The sequence below is a fragment of the Panicum virgatum genome, chromosome 1N, assembly GCF_016808335.1.
Source record: "Panicum virgatum strain AP13 chromosome 1N, P.virgatum_v5, whole genome shotgun sequence".
Lineage (NCBI taxonomy): Eukaryota > Viridiplantae > Streptophyta > Magnoliopsida > Poales > Poaceae > Panicum > Panicum virgatum.
In genome coordinates, this window is record NC_053145.1 from 9,058,716 (window position 1) to 9,078,096 (window position 19,381).

Below are 19,381 nucleotides of genomic sequence, written 5' to 3' on the forward strand. Positions count from 1 at the left end.
TGGGTTCATTTCTTGATGCTTCTCCTGTTTTGTAGACTTTCACTCTTAGTGTAAATCTCTGTTCTTGAAAGTTACCTTATTAAAGTTATCTATGAGTATCTAATATCTGTGGTGAACTGATTGTTTAAATGACATTTGGTTTTGATCCTGTGCAGGTCATGAAGAGTGCACATAGAGGTTATTGTTCTGGTTTTGGGGGCTGCCTCAAACATGAGACAGAGGCTTGAACGCAAGTACGAAAGCCTTAAGGATGTGATGATCTTTGGCTTTGGCTCTGCAAAGAGCATGGTTGAGCTAACACGCAATATTCTTGAGAATGCAACATCACTGGAAAGTACACTACCGCATAAAAGGTTTCTAGGAGCGGGTGAAATAGCATTTTTAGGGGCGGACGTCGCACCCGCCCTTGCTTTCCGAAGCTAAAAATAATTGTTTGCAGGGACGGGTACGTTACTCATTCCTAGAAATCGATTTCTAGGGGCGGGTCACCCCGTCACCCGTCTCTGGAAATCGATTTCTAGGGGCGGGTCCCCTCATCACCCGCTCCTAGAAATCAATTAAAAAAATAAAAAAACCGCCGCTGCACATCCACGCCGCCGCCGCACGTCCGCGTCCGCGCCGCGGCCACGCCGAGCCAGACCACCGGGCCCACGTCGCCGCGCCCGCGCTGCGCCTGGCCGCCGGAGCAGCGCCCGCGCCGAGCTAGGCCGCCGGATCTGCAGGTGCGCACCATGCCTGGCCGCCGGAGCCACGCCTAACCACCGGACGAAAGGAAATTAGCAAAGAGAGTGGTGGGAGCATGCATGGCCGTAAAGGAAAGTAAATTAACAGAGGGATGTTACCTGTCTCCGAGTGCATGTGACCCATCTCCATGTGCCAACTGCAGCAGCGCCTGCTCCACGCGGGTGAGGTGGTCCGGCGTGGCTCCTCCTGGAGACTGCTGCAGACCTCCTCTGCGCGGCATCGAGTGGCTGCCAGGTGCCGCAGCCCCACATCGAGCCATGGCTGCTCCGCGCCGCCGGGCACCGCGGCCCAGCCCCGCGGCCGCTGCTCCGGACCGCCGCTGTCCCGTGCCACCGCCGCCGCTTCGGGCCACGCTTGCAAGAGGAAGAAGACTGGGGAGACAGCGCCAAGATTCAGATGGGGAGTGCGGGGAGGAAGAGAGAGAGAGGTGAGTACGGTGCATAGAAACATGTGCAGACCCGCGCCAGTCCGCGCCACTGGTTTTCAATTTTTCCGAGGGCCGTTGCCGTCACCCGCCTCTAAAAATGGGCATCTATTTTCAGAGGCGGGTAGTGCCGTCACCTGCTACTGAAGATGTATTTCCAAGGCACGGGCGAAATGCTACAATACACAACTCTTTTTGTAAAAACGGGGTACATTTGCACCCGCCCCTGAAAAAAAAAAGGCATCCTTAAAAATCGTTTCTGTAGTAGTGGTATGACCTTGGACACCATAAATGATGAGGATGACAAAGATGATCTTGGCAGGTGTTCTGTGGTTCCTTCCCACAAAACCGGAATGCTCCTATCTATCTGATCCTAGAAGCCAATAAGAGACTTATGTGTTGGGGGAAATAGTCCAGCCCATGAGGTTGATGGGCCTCATGTAGCGGTCCAGGGACCTATTTGTAAATATTGTACCCACCAGGGGGCCGGAACTAAATTGCTACCTCCCTCCCCTCCTATATATAGCTGGCCCAAGGGGTCAAATGGGGGCTCTCCCTCCTTCATGAGCATTTTTGCTCTCTTGAGTTGTGCCCTATCCCTCTCTCTGCTGCTTGGTGGAGTCTTCTCCTCAACAGTTTGGCGCCCACCGCTTGGTGGAGTCTTCTCCCCAACAGTTTGGCGCCCACCGCGTGTTTGGCACGAAATAAAAGCCCACGAGCACCACAGAAATCAAAGCGGCTTCGGCTCCACCACCTTTGTTCTGACAAGAAGCACGTTTGGCACGAAATAAAAGCCCACGAGCACCACAGGAATCAAAGCGGCTTCGGCTCCACCACCTTCGTTTTGACAAGAAGCACGTCACCCTCAAGGCGAAGCCAAAGCCAGCTTGGCTTCGTTCGGCTCCGAAGGCTTCGCTCGGCTTCGGCTCTGCCACTCTGGCTTCGGATCGAGCGGTTCCACCACAGGAATCAAAGCGGCTTCGGCTCCACCACCTTCATTCTGACAAGAAGCACGTCAGCCTCAAGGCGAAGCCAAAGCCAGCTTGGCTTCGTTCGGCTCCGAAGGCTTCGCACGGCTTCGGCTCTGCCGCTCTGGCTTCGGATCGAGCGGTTCGGCTTAGCTTCGCGCAATCTCGCGCGGCACCCCTTCAGCTCGGCTTCGCGCGGCTTCGGATTGCCTCGCGTCGGCTTCGCGCGGCTCTCCTTAGACCTGCGCGGATTCGCGGCTCTACCTTCGGCCCAATGGCTTCGGTTGAAGCTCCACTGGCTTCGTTCCAACGGCTTTGACTTCGGCTCCAGCTTATCTCAGGCTTCGCTTCAGCGACTTCGGCTCCGGCTCCACCGGGCTTCGACTTCAGCACCGGCGGGCTTTGGCTCCGTTTTCGCCCACAGCGCGGCACAAGTCTCGTCCTGCGGCGAAGCCGACCTCGCCAGGCCCGCCGCCGCATACCCGTGCGCCCCTTCGGCCCAAGCGAAGGCCCAGCACGACACGCTCGCAGCTTCGAGCCATGGCGAAGACAAGCAAGGGCGGTTTTTTTTTATTTTTTTGTTTTTCACAAAAATATATTTTTGTTTTCAAAATTTACAAAAATATACCCTGGCCGCCCCGCTGCCGGGCGGCCGGGACCTGGTCGCCCCGCTGCGGGGCAGCAGGGGCTTTTCTGCAAAAAATTTCGCGGAGAATTTGCGCTGAAGCCACTGGAAAACCGGTCGCCCGACAGCGGGGCGGCCGGCCCCCCAGGCCGCCCGGCAGCGGGGCGACCGCCTCCCCGGTCCTTTATAAGGGGTTGGCTGCCCCCCACCACCTTATTTGCCTCACAAAAAATTCAGAAAAAAAGAAAAGAGAGGGAGGGAGGGAGAGAGGCGAAACCCTGCCGGATTTTTAAGCCGGCGACTGCAGGTAATCAAAATTCTTCTACGCTTTACAAACAATTTATGTTGTAATTATTTTTGTTGACACAGTAGATTAGCAATCAGTTTAATACAAGCGTTGATACAGTACATGGCGTCCTCAGAATCTGCCTACATTCCAAGGAGTAAGGTGACGGCAACAGTCCCCCAAGGAGTCCAGGTGCCTATGTGCTTTTGCGGATCCTTGTGCAAGCTAATGAAATCAAGGGTTTTGGGGGACGACTTTGGCATGAGGTTCTTCATGTGCGAGAATTACGAGTATGACCCGCCCAAGCATTACGGCAAGGATCGAGCAAAGGTACAACAAAACACTATCAGAGTTTGCCACTTTCAGATTTGGTAATGACTTCTAACATGATTTGGGGAAAGACTCCACCGCCTCTATGTGATTTCGTGCAGTGGTTAGACACCGAGCAATCTCAGCAGGATAAGGACCACGTTGAGCGTCAAGTAAGGTGGGCTGCACAAAGGTGGCAACGAATGCTGCATGAAGAACAGATGGAGGAGAAGCGCAAGAAAGACCAGGAAGAGATTCAAAAGAGGATTGCAGAATTGGAACGTCAGAAGGCAGAGGAACGTGAAGCTGATAGGGAGAGGAAGCAAGAGAGGGCCCGCCGTGCTAAGGAAGCAGGGCCTGAAACTATTAGGAAGGGAAAATATCCCCGGTGCACTCAGTAAAGCACCACCATGTAATCCCGGTATTTTACATTTCCTAAGGCATGTTAGGTTTACTCACAACACGAGGTTATCGTGTTGCACGTTCTGATCTTCTTTTTCTCCTACCTGATCAGTTATACCTTGCGGCTCAGATTCTATGACATGCATGTTCTGATCTTCATTTTCTTGCTCCATTGATTGGTTCATATGAGATGATGTACTTGTGGACCCTTCACCGAAATGACCTGCCTTCTAGTGAATCTGAATTAGCATTGCAAGAGGCCACCCATGGTCAAGAGCTGCTTGCATGTAGGTCCGCCATTCTTCGGTGTTTGTTATAAGCATCAACTCCTAGAAATCCCCGTCAGTTGCCCAATTCGTCACAGTCTGAACGGTTAGGAAATAGGTCTTTGGATTCACATTGAATATCTCGTGAAGTCATTTGCGTATGGAACCAAAACTACTCTCTAAGCGTTTATCTATTCCACACTCTCTGCGTTCAAAAGCTGATAGATCTACTCCATACGCATCATGAGAAATATAGTAGTCACCATAATGAACTTGAAAACGAAGCTTACTCGACATACCTGGCCACACAATAATGATATTAAACAAATTGTTAATCTACCGTGTCAATAAAAATAATTACAACATAAACTGTTTGTAAAACGTAGAAGAATTTTGGTTACCTGCAGTCGCCGGCTTAAAAATCCGGCAGGGCTTCGCCTCTCTCCCTCCCCCATCTCTTTTCTTTTTTTTTCTAGAATTTTAGTGATACAAATGAGAGGTGGGGGGACCAGCCAACCCTTATATATAACTTGTGGGAGCTGGTCGCCCCGCTGCCGGGCGGCCTGACCAGGTGCCGGCCGTCTGACAGCCGGGATATATTTATGTAAATTTCGAGAACGAAAATATATTTTTGTAAAAAACGAAATATAAAAGAGCCAGGGTCTTGGGATCGAACCCTGGCCTTCCAAGGTAGCTTCGCCAACCAGTTCAACCGCTTTGTTTAATTGATGCATGCTTCCTCGCTCTGCGTAATAAAATCTAGTACTTCGGCCACGTGCCAGCAAACACCGGAGATGACACATGCATGCGTTGTCACCAGTGCTTCGGCACGTGCCCATCGGTGGAGTTTCTTCACTTCGGTGGACGCATCCATACAGGCTTAGCAACATAAGAGCCTTTTCTTAGAATAGCTTGGTCGTACATATATATTGGCTCTGTTTGGATCATGCGTTATTTTTTATCCCTACCTCAAATAACTCAAATAGCTCAAATAATCATATAGGGAGCCAAATAGGTGGGTTATTTTGTGGCTATTTGAAAATAGCCCACCTCAAAAAACTATCCCTTCCAAGAGATGCTATTTTGGTTATTTTGAGTGGGGTCCACTACAACAAGAGAGAGATATTGGGATTTCAATGATTGAAAAGGTGCATTAAATACCAAATAACTTTTGGATCCAAACAACTCAAATGTTATTTTGGTGGAGGGTTATTTGTATGAGCTAAAGAATAACTAAAAAATAACCTTGGTTATTTCTTCAAACAGGGCCATTAATTAATCTCCGCATTTATGTAAATCAGCATTTTTACACAGCTTTTCAGACTTTGTTCTCCGCATGCAAAGGTTCCCTCCAAATTAATATCTGCCGAACACCGATTCGGTGTGAAGCCTTGGGCGTGCATGCAAAATTTTCTATTTGCAGGATTAAAAAAGAGTAAAATGCACTGGGGTCCTTAAACTAGTGAGGGTGTGTCAAGTAGGTCCACGAACTCCGAAAATACAGATTTGGCCCCCTAATCTAATTAAGTGTGTCACTGAGGTCCAAAACCCCTTTGACCGGGTCTGACCGCCTACGTGGCCAACCACGTTGGTCCTACCTGGACACAACAGTTGACGCGCGCGGCCCCTGCTCGCCTCCTCCGCCCCTGCTCCGTCGTGCGTGGGGGCGACGGCGTCGCGGACTCCGCCTCGCCATGGTAACCCGCGGCTCTGGCCCCACACGCGTGGTGGACGCGCTGCACCGAGCTCGACCAGGCGGGAACCCCGGCGAAGGGGGCAGGGCCACGCGCGCGCCGCATGTTGGTGCCCCGGTGAGCCCAGCCGGCGAGCCGCGGGAGGCGTGCGCGCGGCTCCACCTCCACATCCGCCGCAGGATCCGGCCGCCACGCGGGGCTCGGGGAGGCCCGCCATGGGGGCGGGCGGAGCTCAGGGAAGCCCGCGTTGGTGGGGATGGCCGCCGGGGAGGAGGATGGCCGGCGCGGGGAGGCGCCGAGGCCGCCGCGCCCGCTCCCGCTCCCGCGTCGAGGTAGGGAGGGAGGAGGGGCACGCGCGCGGCCCTGCCTCCGGCCGCCGCACTTGGCCCGGCGCAGGGGAGGGAGGTGCGACGAGGCCGGCGGCACGGACGGGACCCGGCGGTATCCAACGCTCCTACCTCCTCGGCGGCGGCCATGGCGGAGACTGGCGATGGCGCTTCGCGACGGCGGCGCGCGGGAGGCCCGGTGTAGCGAAAATGGCCTCTCATGCCATATTTCAATATAATGTTTTGGCGATTGATGACACACGCAACACTTGAACTAATGTGTTTGCTTAGATGATATACTCAGGCTTAGAAATCAAGTCACCGGTTGAACCGACGCCAAGCAAATTACACACGTCGGTGCATTGACTTGAGCACGTCTGGGAGTTTTAGTATCACCGGATGAACCGACGTAAGGCAAAATGTACTCATCGGTGCAATGACAGAGATGGCCTGCGGGCTAGGGTTTGGCACCGGATGAACCGACGATAGGAAGTTTGAATACGTCGGTGCAATGGCAGAAGCAGACCAAGGAAAATGCATACATCGGATGAACCGATGATGCACCGGTTAATGGCGTCGGTGCAGTTGTCCAGAGAGTTTGTTTTTCAAGGATCAGAGGACAGTTGCACTCACCGGTTAAACCGACGCTAACATTACATACACCGGTCGATTGCGTCGGTTGATTGCCCGTACACGTAACAGCTAGTTTTCAGTGGGCAGTTTAGTATCACCGGTTAAACCGACGATGGCGATTTGGGGAGCATCGGATTAACCGGTGTTAAGCACATTTCTGGCAGCTTTTCTCCAACGGCTATATTTGCTTGTGCTGCCTATATATACCCCCAAGGCCGCACCATTTGAGAGTGCTGGAGTTCAAAGAAGTATACTAGAGCTAAAGATCATCTCCAACCACCATAGAGCTTCATTGTACATCATATAGGCTTAAGCACACTTGTTAGAGTGCTTAGTGCTTGATTAGGGATTAGTTCTTGCGAGAGCTCCCTTGAGAGAAGTCTTGCTGCGGCAAGCAAACACTTGTACTCGTCGTGTGACCCTCCGACTTGGTGTGGAGTGGCAACGACACTTTGTGCGGGGAAGGAGTCCCCTACTTGGTGTTAAAGCTCCAAGATAGTGAAGACGGTGCCGTGGTGACGCTTCGAGATAGACGGTGGCGGTGACCTCGTCTTTGTGACTTGGTGTCACTTAGCCTTTGCTTGTCGGGAGCCTTGGAGGCGTGGCAAGACGGTGATCAAGCGAAGAGACTCGGTATCACACTTGTTCTTTGTGAGCAAGTGGCCGTGGACGTAGGAAGGGACTTTGATGTCCTAACCGAACCACGTTAAATCGTGTGTCTTGGTGTCTTCACGGGAGTTTGCATATCCTCTCCCTTACCGCTTTACTTACCGCATTACGTTTCCGCATTTACTCTTTCTTGCTTACTTTTACTTTCCTAGTTAGTTTGATTAGGATTGACTATAGGTTGCAAGTCTTTTGGGGTAAGTAGAAGGTAGCATAGATAAACCTTAGTCATAACTAGCATGTGTATGACGTGTTAGGTTTATCTTATGCAATTAGATTGAGCCCTAGGATAGAAAAGCGATTAGCGACCCTATTCACCCCCTCCCCCTCTAGGGTCGGACACCCCGGTGATCCTTACACCCGGCAGTAGCTCCGGCCTGCCTCCTCCCTCCTCGGCGGGTCCGGCCTGCGCGGTGCGGCGGACTGCTCGGCGGGGCCGGCCGGCGCGGCAGGGTGGCCAGCTGGACGCAACGGAGGTGGGGAGGGCCGGCCGGCGCGGCAGGGTGGCCTGCTGGACGCGACGGCGACGGCGGCGGCGCTCTGAGCTCCGGTGCCGACGGGGGCCGCCGAAATCCGCCCCTCCTCTCTCTCTTTGGTCCGGCGGCCATGCACCTCCCTACGCGCAGCCATGCACCTCGGGTGAGGGAGGGGGAGGGAGCTCCGCGGGGCGCGCGCGAGCGCCATGGCCCCGGGCTCGAGCTCGGAGCGCCGCCGCCATGGCCCCGCGCCCCGCCGGCGAGGGAGGGGGAGGGAGCCCCACGGGGCGCGCACGGGCGCCATGGCCACGGGCCCGAGCTCGGAGCGCCGCCATCGCCGCCGGACCTACGCGGATCCGGCCGCCGGTGCCGTCGTGGCCGGGAGGGGGAGAGGTGGGAGCAAGAGGGAGAGAGAGGCCGCCGCCGGGCCGAGCTCCGCCCTCGCCAACTGGTCCAGGTAGGACCGACGTGACAGGCCACGTAGGCGGTCAGACCCGGTCAAAGGGGTTTTGGACCTCCAGTGACACACTTAATTAGATTGGGGGGCCGAATCTGCATTTTCGGAGTTCGTGGACCTACTTGACACACCCTCACTAGTTTAAGGACCCTAGTGCATTTTACTCATTAAAAAATGCTTATACACCCTTCGGTCAAACCGTGCTATCTTGTCTTACTTTTCAACATCATTTACTCTTCGTTGCACGAATACTAACACCAATTATAAATCATGCTGCTACCCTTCGCTCAAGACGATCGTTATCCTTCGCTGACGATTTATTTATAATGATTCAAAGGCCTATATGTCGAAGGCAAGCTCAGCACTCAAGTTGACACGTGCAGTGTACCGCTTCCGTATTAACCGACGGCCTTGCAACTGCTAGATTATATATTTTAGCGCCGAAGTTTATACATGTACAACTAACCACAAACTTTTGCAGATAAGTTTATCTTTAATATCTATTTATTGGTAAAAATGGGTTTGGTCACATATCAAGAATGGCCTTCGGCCTTTGACCCGGAGTCAGCCAGCTTCGATCACTCGAAGGCAGCTTCGGGAACTTTTTTCTTTTTTATATTTTTAAAAAATAAAAATTTCAAAAATATATGTCCGTTTTGAAATATTTCAAAAATATTCTCCGGTCGCCCCCCATAGGGCGACAGGCCCTAAGTGTAATTTTTTTCTTCAAATTTGCAACGATGTCCCTGGAAAAAAAAGTCCTGTCGCCCCCCACGGGCGACAGGGGTCATGTATATCTTCCGACGTTCTAGCATATGTCTCTTTACATCTTGCGTCGTAATACCTCGAAATAATGTGAAATCTTTAAACTCTACTATTTTGGACAACACTATCTCTATCTTACCATCCGCTAACGGATCCAACTTCTTACTGATAACAAGATGGGTAATGATATCAAGTATTATACTAGATTTTTCTTCGGTCCATGAAAATCCTCCACAATTGGAGGCAGCCATTGCCTTATGCTGCAATATCAATAAGGTACTTTTATAATTCTATTCTAATTCATAATTAATTTAAAAACAAGTATGTAATAGTACTGAAATTGTAATACTAAACGAGTGTTCTAAAGCACCAAATCTAATTCAGCTAATCCGCTAATTAAATTTAATTGTTATACAATATCAATGGATTCATACGGAAATTACCGGTAGATCACAAGTACGCAATTCGGTAGAGCTTCGCCGTTTTTCTTCTCCTCACCCCTCTCTTTTTTTCTGATTTTTTTGGCTCAAATGACAAAGAGAATGGCGACATATGGCGGCCAGGGCTTATATAGAGGGAGGAGACCCTGTCGCCCCTGTCGCCCGTTGGGGGCGACATGCCTTTTTTTTCAGGGACCTCGTTGCGAATTTGAAGAAAAAAGTTACACTTAAGGCCTGTCGCTCTATGGGGGGCGACCGGGGGTATTTTTGAAATATTTCAAATCGGACATATATTTTTGAAATTTTTATTTTTTAAAAATATAAAAAAGAAAAAAGTATGAAATTCGGCCGGCCCAGCAGGTCGCGGTTTCAGCCCGCGACGAAGGCCCAGGTCGCGGTTTCAGCCCGCAGAGAGGCCACGCACGACAGCGAAGGCCCAGTTTCTGTTTCAGCTCGCGGCGAGACAAGCACGAGCAATTCAAGATCGACAAAAAGTGCCGAAGCGCAGGGCGGCGGAGTGGGAACTCGATCCCTGCACCTCCCCGTTCGGTGATATAAAGATTCTCTAATCATTATTTATTCGTCAAAATGGACGAGTTATGGTCTTCGCTTCAGTGCGGATTCATTTTTGGCTTCGATCTGTGATAAATATTTTACTATTTGACTAATCATGTAGATGAAAATTTTTTGGTGTCTCTTCGCTGACTGTGGGCTTCGGCATCTCTCAAATTATTGGGCTCCGGCATTTCCGCTATTATGAGGTTTCTTTGCCTTCATTGATTATTGGGTTTCGTTTCCTACAGCTTCCCAAGGGCCTTTTCGGTCTCCAAAAAAAAGAAAATTCGCCATGGCCTCAGCACGAATAGCCCCCCACTTAGGCGGCCCGCGGCGAAGAGCACATCGGCCCGTGATGTACAGCCAGCTTCGGCCCGGCTCCTCAAGTTTTCGGTCGGGCCAACGAAGGGCTGCCGTCGGCCGGCAACCGCCGGTCTTCGTCAAGGCCCGCGAAGCCGCGCACGTGCTGCCACCAGGCGCTTCGGGTCTTCGGCCTGCCTGGTCTAGCTTCAGTCCAGCGCGGGTCATCTTCGGCCCAGTGCTCGCGGCCGGCCCATGTTGCGCGAGGCCCAAAGGTAAACTTATTTCTGCAAAAACATAACGCGCAGAGAGGGATAGATCCCTGGACGCCAGCCTACGGGAGGTACAGCGCTGCCATCTCTGCCACTTCGTTTTGTTGGCGTATATCGTTTTGAATCCTATTACTTTGAATCTGAAAATCTGTCCACAACGCAAGTTTAAACTAGCTAGCTGGCGCAAGTTTCGTAACACCCACCGAAGTGTGGTTGTATTTTTGTTTCCGTTATAAGAAACTGGATGTCGACACATCTCAAAGGTAGTGTTTCTGCTATTTCAAACTGCAGTCTTTGTTTATTGCAGAAAAAAATGTACCCGAAGGGGCTCAGACTACAAATTTGGGATTTCAGAGCTTCGTTACTCCCTCTTGTACGATTACTATTAAACACCAGCATCAAAGTTACTTTTGGTCCAAGTCTCCAGTCACAAAATAAAAAACAGGCTTCGGCCATTCAGGTTGTGAAAAACCAGTACCTGACCATGCGGTCAAGATGGCTAAGTTATAATTTGTGTTGTTGCTCTTAAACAAAGTTTATCATACATAAAAGCTAACCATGCAGAGTGAAACTCTTGGCTGCAGCATCTATGAGCTTCTTAGCCGTCGCTGACTTAGCTTTGGAATTTCAAAAATTGGATTTCAGCATTTCCACGTTTATTAGGCTCGGACTATTGGTTTTCACCCCGAAAAAAAATATGGGGCTTCGGTTATCCAAGTTCGATACGAGATTCTCCTTCGGGCTATTGGTTTTCACCTCGAAGAGAATTATATATAGAGCTTCGATTATCAGAGTTCGATGCAAGATTCTCCTTCGGGCTATTGGTTTTTCACCCCGAAAAAACTTTTATATGGGGCTTCGGTTATCCGAGTCTGTGCAAGATTCTCCTTCGGGCTATTGGTTTTCACCCCGAAGCGAATAACTCCCGATATGTGGACCTTCATCAATCCATATTTTATGGAAGATAATTCTTCGGATTATTGGTCTTCACCTCGAAGTAAAGAACGGTTATATATGGAAATGACTATGCCTCGGTCTTACGGAATTATATTTGGCCTTCGGTTATGGGTGTGCTTGCCAAGGGTGCACCGAAGCGTCTATCCCTCTTCGTCAAGCGAAGATGGGAGTCATCGGTGCGTTGCAAGTGAATACCACTTGGAGAAATGAGTACAGGGCTCGCGAAGCTGAACGGCCCGCAACACTCTTTGGTCTCAGTTCTTAATTTTTCACAATCGAAAAAGACCTTCTGCCCAGAGTGCTGAATGTATTCAAAGTCCTATCGTGTGGAATGCCGAAGGCATGGAAAGTCCTTCCGAGCGAAATGCCGAAGGCATAGAAAGTCCTTTCGTGCGAAATCCAAAGGCTAGGGCTTACCTATGCGAGCTAAAGAGCCGAAGGTCCCCTAAGTTAAGTCCTTTCGTGTGAAAAGCCGAAGGCATCCTAGTATATTTAAAAAATATTTCTCTCTCAAATAAAAATGATGCAGGTATTGCATGTGTATAATTTGGCATCTTCGGAATAGCAAAATTCTCTCTTGGGTCTTTGAATTATTATTGAAAAAATAAGTTATCAACACCAACGACCTTCGTCGCAAGTCGACTTTGGAGGGGTCTTCGGCATGCATCAGCGTGCCCCTCTGACTACGGCCTTCGCCCTCGCTGACACAGCTCGGCTCGAGGGGCTCGCCTTCGACTTCGGCGACGACTCCTACGCCCTTCGCCCTCGCCGACACAGCTCGGCTCGAGGGGGCTCGCCCTCCACTTCGGCGGCGACTACTACGGCCTTCGCCCTCGCTGACACAACTCGGCTCGAGGGCCTCGCCCTTCACTTCGGCGGCGACTTCTACGGCCCTCGCCCTCGCCGACACAGCTCGACTCGAGGGGCTCGCCTTCTACTTCGGCGACAACTGCTCCGGTCTTTGCCCTCGCCGACACAGCTCGGCTCGAGGGGCTCGATTTCTACTTCGGCGACGACTGTTAGGGCCTTCGCCCTCGCCTTATACTTTGGCGACGACTGCTACGACCTTCGCCCTCGCCGACAAAGCTCAGCTAGAGGGGTTCGCCCTCCACTTCGGCGACGACGACTTCGGCTTCGGCCTTTGCCCACGTCGACACTGTTCGACCCGAGGGGCTCGCCTTCTATTTCGGCGACGACTGCTACAGCCTTCGCCCTCGACAGCACAACTCGGCTCGAGGGGCTCGCCCTCCACTTCGACGGCGACTACTTCGACCTTCGCCCGCGCCGACACAACTCGGCTAGAGGGGCTCGCCCTCCACTTCGGCGGTGACTACGAGCCCTCCACTTCGGCGGTGACTACTTCAACCTTTGCCCTCGCCGACACAGCTCGGCTCGAGGGGCTCGCCCTCCGCTTCGACGGTGACTCCTTCAGCTTTCGCCCTCGCCGACACCGCTCAGCTTGAGGGTCTCGCCCTCCACTTCGGTGGTGACTACTTCGACCTTCGCCCTCACCGACACAGGTCGGCTCGAGGGGCTCGCTTTCTACTTCGGCGACGACTACTTCGACCCTCGACATCGGCTGTTTCGGCTTCGCCTCCTGAAGAACCTTTGCTCCCCCCGCTACGAACTCCGGCCAAGAGGGGCTGGGGACAGGGCAGACTGGCATCGCTTTGCGCGTCTAGTCTTGATCGATGATCGAAGGCAGAGAGCCGAAGACACTGCATCCTCTACTTCGTCTGCATCGACTGTGACAAAGAGTGATTCGTGGAGACAACGAGATCCAACCAAAGTCAAGTGACGAAGATTCCGCTTTCCCCACCACCGAAGACCTTCATCCCCGCCGTCATCGTTGAGACCGAAGTCAATGATCAGCTGCAGTGTATCGTCATGTATATGTGGGCCTGCTAGGCGTGCGTGCTTTTTTCTCCATCTGTTTTGTCCCACTGGATTTTTGGATGGAGTTTTTAGCGAGGAGGACGAGCGGGCGGTCACGAGGACAGTCCTCACGGCCAAGGTCATAGATAGAGCTGGGCCACTTCCTATGTATTCACTACTATGCTTTGTCGTGCCGGTCAAAACAAAGTAGCTGAGGGGCTACTGTTGGGGAAAATAGCCCAGCCCATAATGTTGATGGGCCTCATGTAGCGGTACAGGGACCTATTTGTAAATATTGTACCCACTAGGAGGCCGGAGCTAAATTGCCGCCGCCCTCCCCTCCTATATATATAGCTGGCCCAAGGGGTCAAATGGGGACTCTTCCTCCCTCATAAGCATTTTTGCTCTCTTGAGTTGTGCCCTATCCCTCTCTCTGCTGCCTGGTGGAGTCTCCTTCCCAACATTATAGCTATCCAAAAATACATCGTGGCAAAAGTTCCCTCTACTGTGAAGTTTGATGTTCGGGGGCTTGTAGTCAGTGCCATACTTTAGAGCCCTAGGTTAATATCTTCATGCGGTCATCCAATATTTCTCAACTACGTAAAACAGTTCTTATTGTGTGCCTTGTTCATTTAATTGTTTATTAATTTTCCATGTATTCTGCTTCTAATGAGAAAAAGTCCGAGATCCAATCTATGAGAAACTAGGTGGTTTTTGTTAAGAGAAGGTGTGCAAATTCAAGTTACAGAGGACTTTGAATGGCGCATAAAAACATTAACCCTGTCAGAGTTTTTCTTTTTCCAGCCTCATGTTTTGACAACATAAGATCGTCACCTGCAATGAATCATGCTTAATGTTTCACAACATGACAAACCTTTAGTTCTTTTGTCCACTATTCTCTTTAATTAGGAATGTAGTAATGCTGCTTGGAGCCCATCCTCTTGTTTATTTGTTCTGGTTCTCTCTCTTTTTCTCTCTCTTTTTTCTTCAATCGGTGCCAGTTTGATTGGTAACAGCACCGGGACGAGATGGTGGAATCCTAACTGCAGTTGCAGTACTACAGACTGGATAGTTTCCACTGAAAGAGCTGGACAAATTATGTTGAAATATAAGCATGTTGAAATTGACCATTTTTTCCATTTTTTCCTCCCTGAGGGTGACATTGACCATTTTTACCTCGTCAACGCAGTGTGCGAACGGATGGTGTGTTTAGTTGGTGAAAAAGTTTGGATTTTGTTACTGTAACACATTTCGTTGTTACTTAACAAATAATATCCATTATAAACTAATTAGGTTTAAAAGATTCAGCTTGTGCTAATTAGTTAGATTGTATAATTATTTATTTTCTTTAATTGTATTTAATGTTCCATGCATGTGTTCGAAGATTCGAAGTGACGGATACTGTATAAATTTTTTTTTGGAACTAAACATCACCTAAGGGCAAAACCGCAGAAGGGTCAATGATTGTTAACCTGGCCGGGCGATCGAATGGAAATCTGACAGTGACAGTGCCAGTAACTGGTTCTGCCCTTTTGATGGCGAGTTGGGGACATCTGGCAAAGCGCATGTCCTTACTGTTTTGGTTCCGGTGAAATGAGATGGAATGAAGCGGCTGTGTTTTTGTGAAATTTTTTGAGTTTGAATACTGTAACATTTCCATTATTATTTAGCAATTAATGTTTAATTATAAACTAATTAGGTTTAAAATATTTATTTTATCATTTACAATTGAATTGTGTAATTAGTTATTTTTTTCCAACTGCATTTAATGTTCCGCATGCATTCGAAGATTTGATATGATAGATACTATAGAAAAAATTTTGGAAACTAAACAGGCCCTTCAGAAGATTTTTCACTGAAGAGCCGAAAGGCTCAGCGCAAGATCTACGCGAGAGACGGTAGAAGGGGACAATTGTCAATCAGCTAGCTATATATAAAACGAGTGGCATACAGAACAGAAACAACAACAAATGTCACGTACGTAGTATGTATAACCCGAGCTCAGAGTCAGAGAGAGCTGATGATGATCTATGACGAATTCCCACCTGCAGACCCCTGAATTTGGTCCAAAGAATTGCCAACTCTGAACTGAAGGAATGGCATGGCAGCAGGGCAAGAACATTTCAGGCGCTGGAAACCTTGGAGACCTTGGGAACATCCACGGGGAACCTGTGGATCTCGTCCATCCACGGGTTGGTCTCCTCCGCCGGGTTCACCGACCGGAGCGCCCGCCACACGGCGCTGTTGCACTTGAACCCCGAGCCGAAGGCGATCTGCCACACCCGGTCGCGCCGCCGGATCCTGCCCTTGGCCTCGCTGTAGGCGAGCTCGTACCAGAGCGAGCTGCTGGACGTGTTCCCGAAGCGGTGCAGCGTCATCCGCGACGGCTCCATGTGCCAGTCCGTGAGCGCCAGGTTGCTCTCCAGCTCGTCCAGCACGGCGCGGCCGCCGGCGTGGATGCAGAAGTGCTCGAACGCCAGCTTGAAGTCCGGGATGTAGGGCCGCACCCCCTTCACCCTGAGCAGCTTCTTGGCGGCCAGCGACGCCATGAACAGCAGCTGCTCCGACAGCGGCAGCACCAGCGGGCCCAGCGTCGTGATGTTGGTCTTGAGCGCGTCCCCGGCCACGGCCATCAGGTCCCGCGACAGCGACACGCCGACCCGGCCCTCGCCGTCCTCCTCCTGCGTCACGCAGCCGAAGCACCGGTCGTCGGCGCCCTTGTGCGTGCGCACGGTGTGCACCAGCTCGTACTTGGCCCGCCGCCGGTCGGCGCGCCGGTTCGAGAGCAGCACCGCCGCGCCGCCCATCCGGAACAGGCAGTTGGACACGAGCTTGGAGCGGTCGTTGCCCGGGTACCAGTTGAGCGTGATGTTCTCCGTGCTGATCACCAGCGCGTACGACCCCGGGTGCGTCTGCAGCAGGTCCCTGGCGAGGTCGACGGAGATGAGCCCCGCGCTGCAGCCCATGCCGCCGAGGTTGTAGCTCACGATGTTGCCCCGGAGCTTGTAGTGGTTGACGACCATGGCGGACAGCGACGGCGTCGGGTTGAAGAGGCTGCAGTTGACGACCAGGACGCCGATGTCCTTGGGCCTCACGCCCGTCTTGGCGAGCAGCTCGTCCACGGCGCCGAACATGACCTCCCGCGCCTCGGCGCGCGCCGCGTCCATGGACGGGTTGGGCGGCACCCGCGTCACGGCGGGAGGCAGGTACGTGTCCTCGCCGAGCCCCGAGCGCTCCAGGATCTTGCGCTGGAACTCGAGGCTGGCGTCGGTGAAGGAGCCCGTGAGGCGCGAGCATCGCATGAAGGTGTCGCGCGAGCACCGGCGCTCGGGCCCCGGCTTGTAGCAGGCGAAGTCGACCAGGTACACGGGCCGCGGCCGCGTGAGGAAGTAGGCGGTGGCGAGGAAGACGAGGAGCGCGGAGCAGGCGAGCACGGAGACGAGGTTGAGGCGGAGGTGCGCCCACAGGTCGGCGACGTCGCGCGGGGAGAGCGTGGAGAGGTGCACGGCCACGAGCACCATCAGCGGGGTGAGCAGCAGGTACATGCCGTGGGAGATGAGGTAGTGGTACCCCAGCTTCACGTACTTGAGCCGCACCGACTGCTGGAAGTCCGGCAGCCGCCGCGACGGCGACGGCGACGGCTCTGGCGCACCGGCCGCGGCATTCGTTGGCGGCGCTGGGTTGTCCATGGCCCTGTGAAGCAGATTTCGGTCAGAAAAACGCCAAAAATAATTTGCAACGCAGAAATCTGGGTGACTGAAACGCAATCTATCCTCCTAAATTTTTTACCAGAAGCCAAGAATTCAACAAAAATTGTGAAACAAAAAACTCATAGGTTCAGGCCTGGACTAAATTTGCCGTAATTTCCGCCTTTTCTGGGTAAAACAGCAGCAATTCAGAGAAGAAATGGAGAAAGAGCAGGGGAATTAACAAGGAACTGTGTCCAATCAAGACAGCGAATCTAGGGAGCCCAGACCAAATCACGAGCGCAGCTACGGGCACGGGCATCCCGAGGGAGAGGAGAAGAGAAAACAGCAGGGGCAGGACGGATCAACTCGCCGCGCGACTGCAGAAGCAGAGGGAAAGGCATCTCGACGCGTACCAATCGAACGGCGCGAGCGGCGGATGACGATGCGATCGCCTCGAGCACCAAGCCCCGCCGGATATGGAACCAGCCAACCGGTCGACCAGGCCTCGCGCGAAGGAAGATGGAGGAGTCAGGGAGGAGCAGGCTGTTCCCGTGTTCCGAACCGCAGAGCAGAGGAGAGGAGAGGAGCCACCGCCCGTTCCCCGCCGCCGCCTGCCGGAGCCGGGGTTTAATAGAGGAGACGAAGGGGGGAGCGGGGGGAAGGGGCGCCCGGCTCGTGGGCCCACCCGCCAGCGTCGGCCGGGCGCACGCCAGCCGTGCGCTAGGCGTCGACCGATGGACGGCCGGATCGGGGTGGCGGGCGGCCGGATGTGGCCCGACGCCGCGGCCCCGTGCGTGTGCACCCGTTACTTCCCGGCACGTTCCGTTCCATCCGAACGCGGGCTGGCGGGCGGGTGACCGTTGCGGTGCTGCTCATTCCGTTGCGATGGGTGGGGGCCAGCTGTCAGCCACAGCTGTGTGCGGAGCAAAACGTGACGGGAGTGACGGGGTCACGGGGGGCCCGGCCGGTGTCTGTCTGTCCGTTAATCCGTTTCCTTCGGGGACGGGACGGCCCGCGTCCACGGAAGCTTCCACACGTCCGTCCAGTCAGCGCTCGGCGACCCGTGGTACATGAGGGGCGAGTGTACGGTTGCCGCACGTGGAGCCGCGTCGCCGCCGTTCTAGAAGCAGCAGGTAGTGGGTGCAGTACTTGGAACTGGAACCTTTGACCGGCGAGCTGTCGCCGGCGGCAGACGCGTCGTCAGGCGGGGACCGCGCGCGGAGTAGACACTTGACACATGTGTGGTATCCGGTTCCGGTGGTACAGTACCAAGCTGTCTAATAACGGGGTGTGTTTAGATCCGTGAAAATCTGGTAGAAAAAGTCACATTGGACACTGTAATATATTGTAACATTTTTTGTTTGTTTGTAATAAATATTGTCTTATTATAGGCTAACTAGGCTCAAAAAATTCGTCTCGCAACGTACATCAAAACTATACAATTAGTTTTTTTATTTACATACATTTAGTACTCCATGCATGAGTCATTTGTTATTTTTAATGTTTTGATGTGATTTCGATGTGATGGAAAGTTTGGAAAATTTGGAGGAGTTTGGAGATGTGAACACAGAGCGGGTTATTTTTTCTCCGACGTCCCATAGCACGCGTTAAGTTTGCACAAGCACAATTGCATGCATACACGTACTTCCTGCGTCCTATGAAAGTGCATCCTGAGTTTGAAAAAATTCTATAAAAATTACAATTTTAGAGATTGGATCTGAACTACTCCCTCCGTCCCAAAATGTAATTCTAGGATCAAGCACACAAACTAATGCTAGATGTAAAATTACCAAAATATCATTTGTCTTTGTGACGAGTGGATGAGGTGTTAGTTGTTTTTTTGAGAATGTTCCGGATATTATCTTTTCTTTTGTAGGTAGGTCAAAGTTACTATTTTTTATAGGACAAATTTTGAACTCTATACTTACAATTATTTTGGGACGAAGGGTGTACTTGTCTAATTAAGTAGTCATATTTGAATCACATGCCAAAACTAATTATATGTAGCAAGCAAATGAGGGTATGAGAGTCTTTTCACACCACCACTAATCTGTTTGAAAAAAAATATAGAATTGCACTCTTAATAGGATGGAAGGAATATGCTTTAACTTAAGTGGCAGAAACTCTACCTTTTCAATTAAGAGGGAAAGAAAGTTTTAGAATATTATATCATGAGAGAAGAAACTATGGCACTCTTAAGATTTTCTATTGAGTCCTAAAAAGAAGTATTAGTCCAAACAATACCCTAGCCC

At 51.8% G+C, this 19,381-nt stretch overlaps 1 protein-coding gene and 1 long non-coding RNA gene across 2 annotated transcripts; both read right to left on the reverse strand.

The window, feature by feature from the left end:
• Window positions 1–289: 289 nt before the first annotated feature.
• LOC120653934 lies at window positions 290–1,149 on the reverse strand. Its single transcript, XR_005666901.1, has 2 exons — window positions 843–1,149; window positions 290–754 (listed from the first exon to the last, which is right to left on the reverse strand). It is a non-coding gene; the product is annotated as an uncharacterized LOC120653934 (long non-coding RNA).
• A 14,190-nt stretch (window positions 1,150–15,339) lies between these two features.
• On the reverse strand, window positions 15,340–17,746 carry LOC120655049 (3-ketoacyl-CoA synthase 11-like). Its single transcript, XM_039932771.1, has 2 exons — window positions 17,543–17,746; window positions 15,340–17,133 (listed from the first exon to the last, which is right to left on the reverse strand). The coding sequence occupies exon 2, from the start codon at window positions 17,127–17,129 to the stop codon at window positions 15,564–15,566; it is 1,566 nt and encodes a 521-aa protein (XP_039788705.1). The 5' UTR covers window positions 17,130–17,133; window positions 17,543–17,746; the 3' UTR covers window positions 15,340–15,563.
• Window positions 17,747–19,381: the final 1,635 nt, after the last annotated feature.